At 38.2% G+C, this 14624-nt stretch overlaps 1 protein-coding gene across 1 annotated transcript; it reads right to left on the reverse strand.

Moving 5' to 3' along the window:
* Positions 1–290: 290 nt before the first annotated feature.
* Positions 291–11902, reverse strand: tshz3a (teashirt zinc finger homeobox 3a). The gene is made up of 2 exons (XM_060878650.1): positions 11624–11902; positions 291–3488 (listed from the first exon to the last, which is right to left on the reverse strand). Exons 1-2 carry the CDS (start codon positions 11661–11663, stop codon positions 529–531), a joined length of 3000 nt encoding a protein of 999 aa, XP_060734633.1. The 5' UTR covers positions 11664–11902; the 3' UTR covers positions 291–528.
* Positions 11903–14624: the final 2722 nt, after the last annotated feature.

Here is a 14624-nt window from a genome sequence, read left to right on the forward strand (position 1 = left end):
GTAAACTGCCTAACAAACCTATGAGAAAATAATACTGATTTTATGTAGAAACAAATACAAACAGATTTAAACAACAGGAAAGAGTTTCAAATAAATAATAAATATGATTAATGAATCATAATGAAAATTATTAAACTAGCCCTGTACAAATGATCAACTTGTCACTTACTTGAACTGTATAACCTCATCCGTATCAAGAAAACCAAAAAAAAGGCATCATGTATATATCTATCTCCTATATAATCTTCTTAGGAACTGTGTGATTATCATATACAAATCGTATGAAGAATAATTCCTACCAGATATTTATTTTATTTATGATGTTAATGTACATATTATGATAATATACTCTTTTGTATTTTTATTAACATACAATACACATCCTGTACAACAATTACACAATAATATTCAATGGTTCAGTTTTTATAAATTCCTATCATTACATGAAATGTTTTCTGAGCTGCTAATTAAGACCAATAGCACAGTGTTTACACTCAGCTCATTCAGCTACCGCGAACCTTCAGCAGATCATAGGAATGACAGGACAGTTTGATCCAAAATGTTCTTTGAATGCTTTGCAATTGTCTTGTTGGGATTTTTACAGGAGAACTTAGCCAAGTCTTGTAATCTAAAGCCAAGATGTGACTCAAGGTGAGAGATGTATGTTGAACGTGTTTGGATTTGGGTGGCACATTCACTGCAGAAGAAAACAGGGTGACCAGAGTCAACGTTTTTCAAAAACTTGGTCCTGCCTGTGCGCCTCAGCTGGTATTTCACATTAGCTAGCCAGTGGCTGATGGTTGTCATAGAAAGACCTGTGACATGTGAGATGACCATTCTTTCTTGAGGGCTCAAGTCTGATATGATGTACTTCCCATCAGTTGTCTTTCTGAGGCACGATGAGAACTGGGCTTGCAGAATTAACAAGTGTTGAGGATTCCACTGCGATTGCCTACCCTTGCGTTTGTACAGCATAGATGCATCATCTCCTGCGTTTGGCATGTGAGTCTCGTTAATACCTGAACTTACTGCTTTATGGGATGAAGTCTGCGACTTTAAGGCATGAGTGTCTGATAAATTCCGTAACATGTCTGATATGTCCGAGAGTGCATTCTCATGCACTGGGCTGACTGGAGTGCACTTTATTGCATCAGTTAAATCAGTCTTGGTCATAGCAGGAAGAGAGTTTAACACTTTCCCTGGGAGAGAAGCAGTAACTAAACACTGGTTCCTTTTGCCTTTGGATAAATCTATGGGTTGGTCTTTGTCAATCTGGTAGATTTCTGGATGTAATGGTTCTGGTTTTGAGGTGGATATCGGAGCTGAAGCTACCGCAGCCCTCTCTGCCATGCTGTTGCTCATCTTTAGAAGCATATTCATGGGATCCTTAACTGGCTTCACAGGATTGGCTGCTTTACCTAAATGAAGATTCATGACTGACTGAAGGGCATTTAAAGGACTAACAAATGGTTGTTTTGGCTCTGGGTGAACAGTTATTACGGCGCTGTCGTCACGAAAAGCTAAAGACTCATTACATTTTTTTGATTCCCTCTCACTTGTATTATTCTCAGAGACAGTAATCTTGTTACCTTTGTTCTTTAGTGTGTCATGTTGCTCTGCTGATTTCCTGTCTGCGCTTATAGTTGAGGTGGTAATAAAATGCCTTGCTAAGGAAACCTGTTCATCTTTATCCTTTCTTGTTTCCTCAGCAATGTTCTGTGTTACTTTCTTCACCAATTCCTCCATAGCATGCAGGTTTACTTTGGGTGAAGGAGCTCTGCGTTGAGGGCTGGGAGAGAGTTCACCTTTGTCGGTGCATGGAACTTCCACACTGTTCACCAGTTGCTGTATGGAAGAGTTGTAGAGAGAAGGCTTCATGTTATTCTGGAACTGATAAGCAGCATGAATGCTCTGATATCCTCCCCAGCTGGGAGTCCCCTTCTGTGCTTTGTTAATGGCAGAAGTAACAGTGCTCTCCAGAGACTTAAGGATATCTAGGTTCATTTTTGGACTTTCCTTCAGGTCCTCCTCAGTAAGATAATCAAATGTTGAAGGAATATTGTATTGATCATCTACATTGTTGTATTTTCCTGGTTCTTCACAATGCATTTCCTTTAGGAAGATGTTTCTTTCAATTTTTGACTTTTTAAGAGGAGGAGTTGCATGTGGTGATTTAGTGGTTCCATTTGGTGAAGATGTAGGGGAACCTTGCTTCTCTATTGGGGTCTTCTCCTTTTTCATTTTACTTCTCCCAGGCAAGGAAATTTGTTCAGAAATGCATTTGTCCTTTTTTTGGAGAGTCTGACTGGCTTTAATAAAGTGACCTGTCTGCATAATATGAGCACTTAACTGTTGTAAAGACTCAAATGATTGTCCACACTCCATACAACTTAAAATCTGTGACTTAATCTGTGCGGTGCTGCTCATACCTTTATGGTCCATGACACTCTCCTTCTTATTAACATCCGAAACATTGGGAAGACTAACATTTACTGTGCTTCCACCAGAAGATGCTTTTTGATCAGTGGCATTCAACCTAGTTATACCTATATCCACTCTCTTTCTCAAAGATGATATAACTTTAACAGCAGCAATCGATGTTCCAGGTTCCTTCAGAGGCACTTTTTGGTAGTGTTTGGTCTTGATCATGTGTACACTGAGGTCTTGCAAAGATTCAAAAGAGTGGCCACAATACATACAGCGCAGTACCTTCTGGGCATCCTCCTTACCCTCCATTTCCATTAAAGATCGTTTGCGTGGCTTGGACCAGCTCTTGGCCCCTTTTTCAGCCTTCTCATGGTTGTCATCTCGGTAGTGGCCTGTATCATTCATGTGAACTGTAAGATCAACCAGTGTATCATAAGATGCACTACAGCTTTTGCAATGAAACTTGCTTGCCCCACTAAAGATGGACCCATACACCCTAGCACTTTGGCGGTAGAGCTGAACAGTGCTGAAAAGATTAGTTTCCCTTTGTGAAGGATGCTGTTTTTCAGAAACCTGCTGCAAGGTCTTTGCAACTGCAGACTGGTGCCAGTCATAGCAATTACCTCCAGGGCTGCTGCTGCTGCTGCTGCTTGTCTCACTTCGTTTCTCTGTACATGACTGAGAAGGATTAAGACTTGGTGAAGACCAAAAGGAATTAGCGAGAAAACCATTATAAATGGCTTTTATCTGTTCCAGACTATCTGAACCACACACTGCTTTCTCAGATCCCTCATTAAGACAGTCTTTCATTGGTTTGTCTTTATTATTAATTGAGCTGCTTTCAACATCTGACGTGGGCTCATTTGCCTCATTAATGTGTAATTCACTGTCAGTCTCAGAAAACTCAGCAGTAGTGGAGCAGTGTTCGTCCTCTGATTTTTGGAAGCCATAGTCCTTCCTGAAGTTGTTGTTACCCAGTGGTTTCTTTGTGGTTGTTGAATCTTCCTTAGCAAAGTCCACATTCTGCCTGGCAGGTCCTTCAACATCCTCTGAATCATAAGCTAAAAGGGGGAAAAACGTTGGATATATCAGATATGTCAAACCATTTTTATATAAATTACATAGTCATTTTGCATTCTTTCTATAAGAAACTATAAAGACACTTATAGCCCAAAGGCATCTTTTATGTGAAATATTTTCAGCAGTACTAGAGGACATATAGAATAAAGTAGTAATTTTATATGTCTGACAATGTGTCTGACAAGTTTATGGGCTCATGATATTGCCGTTGGCCTGAAGCAGCATGTCACCACTTGCACCAACTTATACAACTACTAGAACTTATTACATTTTATCATCACTGGTGTTTACATGGTTCAACAGATTGTACCTCAAGCCCTCAAGAAGGGTGCAAAATATTTAAGCAGTGGGTAACACTACGTATCTGAACCAAATGTGTGTTTTGTTTTTTTGTCCCTGTCTCAGTTATCTATACCAATAAAATAAAAGACAAATTATTTCAAACTTCAAACTGCTTTATAAGATTATTTCATTCTGCACACATGCACAGCCAATACTGCACACTTGTTTAAGTCTTGATAAAATTCAACATTTTAAAAAAGCCTTCTTGGCTACTTCATTTCAAATCTATCATCTACTTGGCCAGATATGAAGCTGTCAGAATATAAAGTTTCATTTCATTTTTGCTTGAAGAAGCCAAATGATTTTTCCAGTCATTTTTTGAGCTGAACTATTTAGTGACTTCTAATGAGTTATTGGGCATTTTATAAGACTGTCTGACTGTCTACCAGTCTAAGAAGAAGACAAGCTCTGTTGTGATAAGTATATCTTGGGAGTCTACAATCTTAAAATGTTACTTCTCTACATCAAGATTCATCATAACAAATTAGAAAAACAGCTGTATCTTTTTCTACTGTTCTAAAGTGCAAGCTTAAACAAAAAAAGACTTGCTTACACACACAAAATTGTTTTGTCATAGTCCATTCCTGTAAACCATTTGTTTTTAGGGAGATAAAATGAGTGATATACATGGTACATTTTACGAAAAAGTATGCAGCTGCTACCACTTAGTTGACATCACACCTGTTCACAGGAATAAAAAATGAGAAGAGAAAATAAGGATGTAGTCCATGTAGTGCACAGATGTAGTCCACGATGAGAGTATACAAGGGAATACAAAAGACTGCAACGCATAAGCCAGCTGTCACTTGAAATCCTTTCTGATGACTGTTTACCTTAGACAGGTGATATGTGGGGAGAAAGGTGTCTGGCTGACCACCTTCATGTGACAGATTCGATGGGACATCGCTGTCCCTCTTGGTTCCAGCTGCACCAATCCACCAACTCTTGGAGTGACTATTTCCTTTCTTGACAGCTTGTCCCCTTCTAGTTTGACATTGTCTTACTGATGCTGTAATCATTCCTATGAAAGCCACATCAAACTTTGACCTTCTCTGTTCCCCTTCATTCATTCTTGGTGTGAAGTTCATGTCAAATTGTTTATAGTGGAAGTTGTTATACCTGTCTAATATTTTGTTTCTAATTCAAACCCGATTCCAATATACCCTAGCACACAGATAATCTCTCAACTACTTTTTTTTTTTTTTGCTTTGCTTGTACACACAAGATCTAACAGGACAGCTAGTGTGAAAGCACAAATAGCTCTCATTTCAACTGATAATACACAATCTTCAGAGACTGTGCTTTTCTCATTTAGCCTCTCACTAGATGTCAGCCAGGATGCCTGTAGGATTGGAGCTTTAAAGGATAATTGGCAGGTGCAGGCCAGTCTTATTCCCCTTTAGATTTGGATTGTCACTAGGTATCCATTACCTGCCAATCTCCTCTGATCATTCCTGGCAGCCTTGATCAAAAGATGTCATTTGAACTGCCTGGTTTGGCATGGATTCTGAAACAGCTCGTAAAGAGAATGAACCAGGTGTAAATACAATGACATGATCATTTTCCTGCCCACTCATATCACAGAGACAATTATAGTGACACACAGTAAGCTCAAAAAAACTCAAATTCTCTTTTTATTTTTTTTAGGTCAGTGCCAATAAATATGCTAAAATCCAAAGTAAAAACCCAAAAAAAGAGTTTAGTTTTTATGCCAGAGTAAAGGCAAACGAAAAGCTGTTCTTATTAAACTCCATAACTATGAAACCATGCAAAGTCCTTTCTACAAGGAAAGAAAGATTGAATTGTAATCCATCTCGAGAGGCAACTATCATAACCAATTATTCCCTCAGGCTTGACTGACAACCATGATAATTTATTTAGTTAATAAAATGTGATGTGTGCACCAATCTCTGACAAAAAGGCAGAAAGAAGCATTTTCAGGCATTATGCTTCTTTTGATTTATGAAAGTATAATGTCTAGAGCTATGTGTTTGGCTTTGGGTCACCATTTGTAAAAGCATCAAAACCTAAAACATAAAAATCCAAACTTACTGTTGCTAAAATTCTAAAAACGAAACACAAATAAGCATTATGTAAGGAATGCATTGAATAGCAAATTTCAGCTTCAGTGTAATTCTGCTTTAGAGTCAGTGTTACTATACAGTACATCATATGAGTGACTTCATAGTTGGATAGTGGGCTTTGTTTTTGATCGGCAAACCCAAATTTTGTTTTCTAAAGACAACAAATTTTTAGCTCATGTGACAAGTTCAAAGGTGTAGAATGCATGATATAGATCGTTAATGATAAGTTGTTTATCCCCAAGGCAATGCTAATAGGGGCATTTATCCTAACAAAATAACACAGCAGTAAGAACACTCTTTTATGTTATCACTTAGTAACAGACATGAATGACTTCCGGTTGGCATCACTAGAAGAATACCTGCACATTCATGCAGTTATCTAATAATCAGCCAATCATGTGGCAGTAGTGCAATGCAAAAAAGTGAGAGCTTCAGTTAATGTTCACAACTAACATCAGAATGAACAAGTGTCTGATAAAGCTCTGTGACTTTGATCATGGCATGGACGTAGGTGTCACAAAGGCTGGTTTGAGTATTTCAGAAATGGCAGAAATGGTGTGAAAAACAAATACATTGAATGAGTGACAGTTTTGTGGGAACAAACACCTTGTTCATAAGAAAATTCTGATAAAATGGCCAGGTCTGTGCTGCCAGGAAGGCTACAGTAACTCAAATAATTACACTTTACACCTGTGATGAGCAGAAAAGCATCTCAAAACATAAAACCTTGAAGTGAATGGGCTACAAAAGCAGAAGACAACATCAGGTTCCACTCCTGTCAGCCAAGAACAAAAAGAATCGAGCCTATTATGGGAGCAGACACTCCCAAACTGGGCAGAGAAAAAGATTAGAAAAAAAAATCACCTTTCTTCAATTGACAGGTTTTGGTACTTCTCTGCCCATTAGAGCTCCTAGCAACTCAGACCAGTCTGGTCATTCTCCTCTGATCTCTCAACAACAAAGAGTTTCAGCCTGCATACCCTTTAATCACAGGTTTTTTGTTTTGTTTTGTTTTATTAATTTTGTGTAAAATCCAGAGACTGTTGTGTGTGAAAATCCCATCAGATCAGGAGCTGCAGAAATACTCAAACCGGTCCATCTGCTATCCATGCCAGAGATCACAAATTTTCCCAGTACTGATGTTTAAACTCTTGATTAACTGAAGCTCTTGATATTGAGTGTATATATACAAACACCAGTCAGTTTATTATACCATATACAATTATCTAATCAGTTAGTCTTAGGATTTGTTAAGCCTGAGATTCTTGTGTTTGGCTGATATAGGGTCTTCTGCTATTATAGCCCATTTGAAGTGTTATGTGTTCTTAGATGCTTTTGTGCTCATTATGGTTGTAAAGTGTTTATTTGAATTACTAAAGCCTTACTGTCAGCTCAAATCAATCTGCCCATTTTTCTATGACCACTCTCATTAACAAGAGCTTTAGTTTTTTTGTTTGTTTGTTTGTTGCACTATTCTGTGTAGGAGATTAGCCTACCTCAGGAGATTAGCAGTTTTTGAAATATTAGATTAAAAAAAAGTATGTCCCTACTGAAATTCTATCTGAACCAAAATACACTTTCAGGGGACGTATCTCTCTCTCTAAATATCACTCTACATGCCTTTGATTCTCTGTTCCCCTTGACAGTGGTGTGTCTGATGTGCCTCAGCTGCCAAGAGTGACTGGCAGCGATTCTGTATGACTCAAAGCCAACAGCTGCTAGATGATGGTGTAGCAACAAAGGCTTCTACCAGATGGATTGGAATCATTATTCCTCTCCAGAAGGAAAAAGGTGAGACATGTAGAGTAGAAATATTACCATTAAACAGAGCAGCCTCTTTCTCTTTGTCTCAACTGAAGCACAGGCCTCAAATAACACTTTCTGGTGAGCTCATAGCAAGTTAGAATAAAATACCATCTGGTAGTTTATTGTTATATACACAGCTCCTGCAATGACGGACCAATACAGAATTGGTGTCTAGTAACAAACAGATAGAAAGCACCACCATTCATCATAGAACACACATCTAAGGCTGTCTCTGTCTCTAGAATTCTCAGGTTACAAGCTTACATGGCCCGTCTAAATAATATTCACCTTGATGAATGACCCTGCAAGCCTCCTACCTCTCATTAATCTCTTTCCTTAAAGGAGCATCCATCACTGAGCTGTGGGAGAGCACGTAGGGTTCATACTGAGGCCAGCCAAGCTTGAGTGATGCATGTCACTCTGAGCTGCGGCTGGAATGCACAGGCAAAAACAAATGCTTATTGCAGCATGTATGCACCTTCAAGCACAGAAAAAATTCTCAAGAGAAAATGCACACAGTGTATATAGAATAATAAAGTAAAATGAATTGTTACATAGCCTAGGCCTAAAAACTATTCTGAACAGCTGACTTATGTATGAGTATGCATTACCTTAAAATTAGAACATGCTTGCTCATTCTTTCAACATGTAATACATCTCTATCTACAATTAATCAGGATCACTCTTCCTTCTGTAGGCCTCACGAGTCTCTCAGCAGGATGACTAATTTTTCAGAACTGCTCTCACTTTCCTTATCACTCAACTCTCACCCTAGACTCCACTTGGCAGCGTTTTATATCCTGTTTAACAACCTCCGTGCCGCCCACCCTTTTCTCTTTGTCTTTATTCCAAAATGTTTTCTTGTGTCCCATCGGCACGGTACTTTTCTTACTTACCACCTTGTGTCTTTGGAAATTGAGTGTGATAGATGAAGTGTCATAGTGTCAAAAATAAAGAGTGGTGGCATGATTAACAACTCTGTTGAGAGGGTAATTGAAGGTTTGGCATGGTGCTGATCTTCTCCACCAGGGTTTGAGTTTCTGGACCCCTAAGGGATATGTTGAGTCACTTTCCTAAAATGGAGCCTACATGAAAAAGCACCTCCCTGGAAAAAGGAGGCGCATTCCTCTTCTCCAAAGAGAAGATTGATGTCTCCATTGTCGTCCCAGGGAGGAGATGTCAATCCCACAGTGCTGCCACAGAGATGAAACTCACATGTTCAGACAATAACAAGTGTGTAGCTTTGCTGCAGATTTTATTTCAGAGTTAGATGGGGGAATTCACTGCTAGATGTACTTCCATACTTGGAAATCATTGGGAATAGGTGTCTTAAATAATCACATTGAATAATATATATGAAAGCTGGGGATTTAAACAGGAAGGTGAGGTGGAAAACTCTCCTGGATTTCCAATAGCTCATGGCCTTTCTGGCAGGCCTCACCCCTGTGTCAAGAAGCTCAAAAGGCATATGTCAATCATTGTAGCAAGCTACACCATTATGGAGGTTCATTACGAACACAGTATGAAGAAAAGATCATTTGACACTGTGGGACTGCAATTGAAAAAGTTGTTTGTTACAGTATGTCTGTACTTATTCAAAGACAAATTGAACACAAGAAAAAGTATATACAAGGATAAAACTATACTATGCAGAAAAATGGTTAGAAAAAAGTGGTTGTTTTTTCCTGAAAATCCTAAAATCCCATATTTGTAAATACACAAAAAAGGTGCAGAATATGCAGCCTTGAAGGTGTCACTCTAAAGAAAGGAAGGTAGAGGGTATAGAGTAGTTTGCTTGTGCCAAATGCCACTGTAGACACTCCCATACTGTTCACATAAGTATTAGTGCCTCATCTTGTAAATCTTGCCCTGGATACATTAGATGAGCTGTGGTGTACACTAGCTTCACATCATGAGGGCTGATGGCCAAAAACCTTTTTTTTGTACTACAAAATCATGGGCTTTTATAATGTTCATCTCTTTCATCATCTCCATCATCACATTCAGGCTCACTATGCAGTCTGAATAATCTCCTCTGCATTTCTCAGGTACTGGATTTCTTCCCCACAGTGACAGTGAACAAAGCCTAGAATCCAGCCCAAAGCCCTTAGAAATTACAGTTACTAAAACATGTTTTGGTAAGAGCTCTGTAGCACATCTAAATCTGTCATTTATGAACTAATCAACCTTCAGATAGTCTTAGAGTCGAAAACAGAACCAAGTCTCGAGCACATAATACATGATAGGTATGGTACTCTAAAATAAAAAATATGGAAGAAAATATTTGCATAAAATGATTTCAAGTATTAATTTCATCATAGCAGTTTACGGCAGCTGCATTCAAGTCATGTACCAAAGCTCATTTTTCACCTGAAAATTTAAATTAGGTTAAAGCAATAGTTAAGGCCAGCAGTAGCAGCTAATATCTACTTGATTACATCAAAGTACCAGAAACCTAATTTGACTTGGTGACAGGGCACACAGCTCGTCATCTCCGATCATTACAGCTGTCAGCAATCCATCAAGTTTACAGCTAATTGGGTGTGCACTAATGAAGCTGGTAAAATGACTTTTTGTATAAGAGAGAGAGAGAGAGAGAGAGAGAGAGAGAGGAAGAGGGAGAGAAAAGAAAAAGTCAAAGAGAAAACATCAGGCTTCTTAACACAGTGATATGAGGTTTTTGAAATTCAGCTCCACATTCTGGAAATATTTTTAGACTGCCCATTCAAAATTAGTATAGAATGGAAAATTAAAAACAGAATTGTGTAATTGAAAAAGAATGTAATAATGAAAAGATAAAGAATGTAATAATCAAAAACAAACGTGCAAAACCATTTCCACTACTTGTTTAACACTATGAAATTGTGCAGATCCCAGTGAAACAGTGTGATGAAATAAAAGGCCAGGCATGTGTATGGGAAAAGAATGTCTGTGCTCACATGGCCTTGCTCTGATTGACCATTAAAGCCTTTGATGGATGAGCCTGTCACGGGGATAACAATTAAATCCAACATGAGACAAAGCTGTTCTGACAGGCCAGAGTAACGGAGCAAGCCGTAGCCATCCATTAGGCACCCAAAACCCCTCCACCCACCCCACTCACCCAACGTATACTTACTTACACACACACACACACACACACACACACACACACACACACACACACACACAGTTGTCTTATTATGCTGGCAAGGACCTTCCAGTGACATAATAATTAATGGCAAATAAATTCAACTTAAAAACCTTAAGCTGAATATGTGCTAACTCTGCAAAATTTCCTTACAACAACAATACTCATTGTTTACTAAAATTCCATTTCTTTATTGTATTAATAAACCAGCCATGTTTTCAACTCATAGTGGCACAATCTCTTCATCTGCCTTTTGTGCCTTTGTTTTATCTGAATGATCCATGTTTGGAAAACTAAGACGGCAGCACACCAATGAAAGAATACTAATTCTTTCCTTTTTCAGAGTGGTAGAGATTTCAGAAGTTGTAAGGACAAGTTCAGCACAACAGCTTAGTAAAGTCGAAGAAGAGCAGATGTGCTAAATGGCACTGAACTAAAGCTTAAAGCACTAAAGCTTCGTGGTGTTAGACTGAGCTAAGATTTTTGTTTATTTACATGATCATTATCACAATATAACGCTAGATTTGATTATCGTCTAATACTTTTATGACTGTAATTGCTTTCGTTGTTACATTTCAGCTTTATGGATGGATGGATTTGCGTAAACACAGAGCGCGTTACAGGGAAAGAAAGCAAAGGAAACCACAAGCAAAAAATAAATAAATAAATAAATAATAAGGGTAATGAAGAGAGATGGTTTCAACTATAAAACAAAAAAGAATACCTGATGTAAACAGACGAATAGATGACATACCTGGTGCGCGCTTGGGTGCTCGCTGCTTCCTCCTGGCCATGCTTTATAGATGCGGTGCGCTCGATCCGCTCCTCACCAGTTCCTCCACTTATTTCAACCCCCAGCTACAAGCTATTACTGTCTCTACCGCGCTAACGTACATTCGCCACGTTAAAAACAGAGCAGGTGGATGATTTGGAGCTGCTGTCCTTTGTCTCTTGTCTCCCGGTGAAACGATATGCTAACAGGAACGAGTCACGCGCCTCAGAGCGCGCTCCGGGCTCATCACGTCACTCAAAAGTCCTCGAGCTAGATTTCCCCCAGCAGAAGTCGGACACTCCCACGCCACGTTTCTGTTACGACATGCTTCCTATGATCCCTTTAATACACTGGTGATTTCACTAAAACTCAAGGGCGTTTTATCTTCTATATTCATTTCATTCAGTACCCATTTTTAATTCTCTTCATTTCTCTTCTCTTCATGTCATCTTGAGATTTGTGATATAAATTAAATTCCTGTGGTTTAGTGAGAATAAGTTATACTTCTTCCTTATTCTTCTTCTGCACCAAAAAACCTCCTTTAATTGATACTGAAGTATTTCAGAACAGAACCCAGTGTTTTTGTTTTCCTCTATATCATCTTCCACACTGCTGCCAGAAGCAGAGAGGTTCATTGATTTCTACAACACAGGGGTGGGGAACAGCTAAGCAAAGACAATAACAACACTAATAGGGAACCATATATATATATATATATATATATATATATATATATATATATATATATTGACTTTCCAGTGAAATTAGAAATTCATTGTTTTTCTACTAAACGTACACATGCTAACATCGTATAATATAATAATACAGTCATACATCGAATATATATATTTGCTTGTACATTTTTTTATGCTGGTCATTGTGTCATATGCTTACTGCGAGAGAAGAGAATAGCAGCAAGTTAGCAGCTATAACCACAAGTTAAGAAAGACCATAAATAATAGGAGTCAGCAGTAAAAATTGGGGGAAAATAGTGACTTATGTTTCATTCACATTGGCTAATGGATAGTCTTTGTCATCATCTTGTTCATTCATTCATTCATTCATTCATTCATTCATTCATTCATTCATTTAACTTCAGTAAACTATTTATCCTGATCATGGTCATTGATGACTCTACGGCCTATTCACCTATCACCTACAAATGGAAAATACACTTTGAAACAGATGCCAGTTCATCACAGGGCACCATGTGACACCACAAACATAAACATTCACACTGATTTACATCTAGGGGTAATTTTTAGCATAGTCAATCCACCTATAAGCATGTTTACAGACAGTGGGAGGAACCAAAAGAACCTGGAAGAAACCCACATGGACATGGTGAGAAGATATAAAACTCTGCACAGACCCGAGCTCTAGATTGACTCAGAGGGCCTGAGAGCTGTTAGATGGTAACAATTCCTGGAGCATCACTGTGCCCATATAAAAATCTCAAAAGAAATGAAATAAATAACCCATTAGGCGTGTATATCTTTTTTCCTGAATCTGTATATTAAAATGGATAAGCTCTGCTGGTTAACAAGTTGTAATCATATCTTGATTCTTGCTTTTGAAAGTTCCACCTCTTTTTTTGTTGTATGGTGTCATGTAAATGCTAAAGAGTCCTCTGGAACAGTGCCATTACAGAGACCTCCCTGCCCCTCATCACCACCACCACCACCTCTGACGCTCATGCCTGTAACCCAGCATCTGATATAAGAAGGGACACCTGCCAGCAGGATGCCCACCCTTCTCAGGGTTCACAGAAGGGTGTGTTTGAGCTACATGTCCATCACTGGTGTGAACCCTCCATTTGGTCTCCTCCTGCCCTTACCCTGGCCATGTTTTAAGAGGTCCAGCCATATAGTTTGATCTGTGACAAGCAGATGACCTTTTCCCTGAGTCTGATGTCAAGCTCCGTAACATCATGCTGTTGCAGCACATCTAAGCAACATGGCTCACCTTCACTGACATAGGTTAGAAGTTTCAAAATGTGTTATGACAGAATGGAAAGTGCGGTAGTTAGAGTGCTATCAACAATAAAATAGAACTAAAATAAAATGTGTTGTAATAGTGGAAAGATTTTTTGATTGATTGATAGCTTACAAAACTGTATTTTGGCTGACTGTAAAAAGCATCATGGTGGCAAATACTGATAATACTGAATAATGTAAGCTCATTCTCAAAATCAAGCCTTTCTCAAGTTCCATTCTTCAGATATTAATGAGAAAATCATAAAAATAAGAGGAAATGAAAGGAGGAATATTGATACTTTTTAACAAATGAAGACTTATGAAGACATCTTCCTTCCACTAAAACTTTATTTATTTATTTATTAATTATTTGGGTTTAATAAATTATTAATTAATAGAGTTAAATAATAATTATTATTTAATAGGACATTTTGAATGACTGTTAATTACCATATATATTTCTTTGTTTGTGTGTCATTTCACATGTTCTGATGTCTTTTTTCATGTCATGTTTCCCACATTACAAAAACATGCCAGTAGGAGGATTGGAGGTAGGAGGATATCTGTGCATTGTGCCCTGCTGTGGACTAGCATCAAATCCAAGATTTTTTTCCATCTAAGGCCCAGATTTTGATATTCATTAAATAGTGGAATCAGCTATTTCACTATTCATTAAATAGTGAAATCACAAAAATGTGGTCATTCCCACCATTCTACATTGTCGGACTACACAACTGGACAAAGGGAATAATTAGCATGAACCCGGATTGACCAAACACTGATGTGTGTACATAACTCAATAAGAGCAGTATTAACAGAGATAGTTCTGAATAAAATCATGTTATCACATTTGTTATAGCAAAAGGACACCTGTCAAAGGAACTTGATCAATTTTCATGATAAATGGTTCAATGCATCTATTAGCACTGGGATAACCAGGTCACATTATTTCAAACAGTAGGAGGAATCCACAATCTCCAGCTGAATTCTGCACACAGTTAGTGGAA

This window comes from Tachysurus vachellii, chromosome 9 (genome assembly GCF_030014155.1).
Source record: "Tachysurus vachellii isolate PV-2020 chromosome 9, HZAU_Pvac_v1, whole genome shotgun sequence".
NCBI classification, from domain to species: domain Eukaryota; kingdom Metazoa; phylum Chordata; class Actinopteri; order Siluriformes; family Bagridae; genus Tachysurus; species Tachysurus vachellii.

Coding starts and splice junctions, on each gene's coding strand:
- tshz3a (XM_060878650.1), bottom strand. CDS start 11,663: ATGGCCAGGAGGAAGCAGCGAGCACCCAAGCGCGCACCAG. Junction 3,489..11,623: donor AGCACCCAAGCGCGCACCAG/GTATGTCATCTA, acceptor TCCCCCTTTTAG/CTTATGATTCAGAGGATGTT.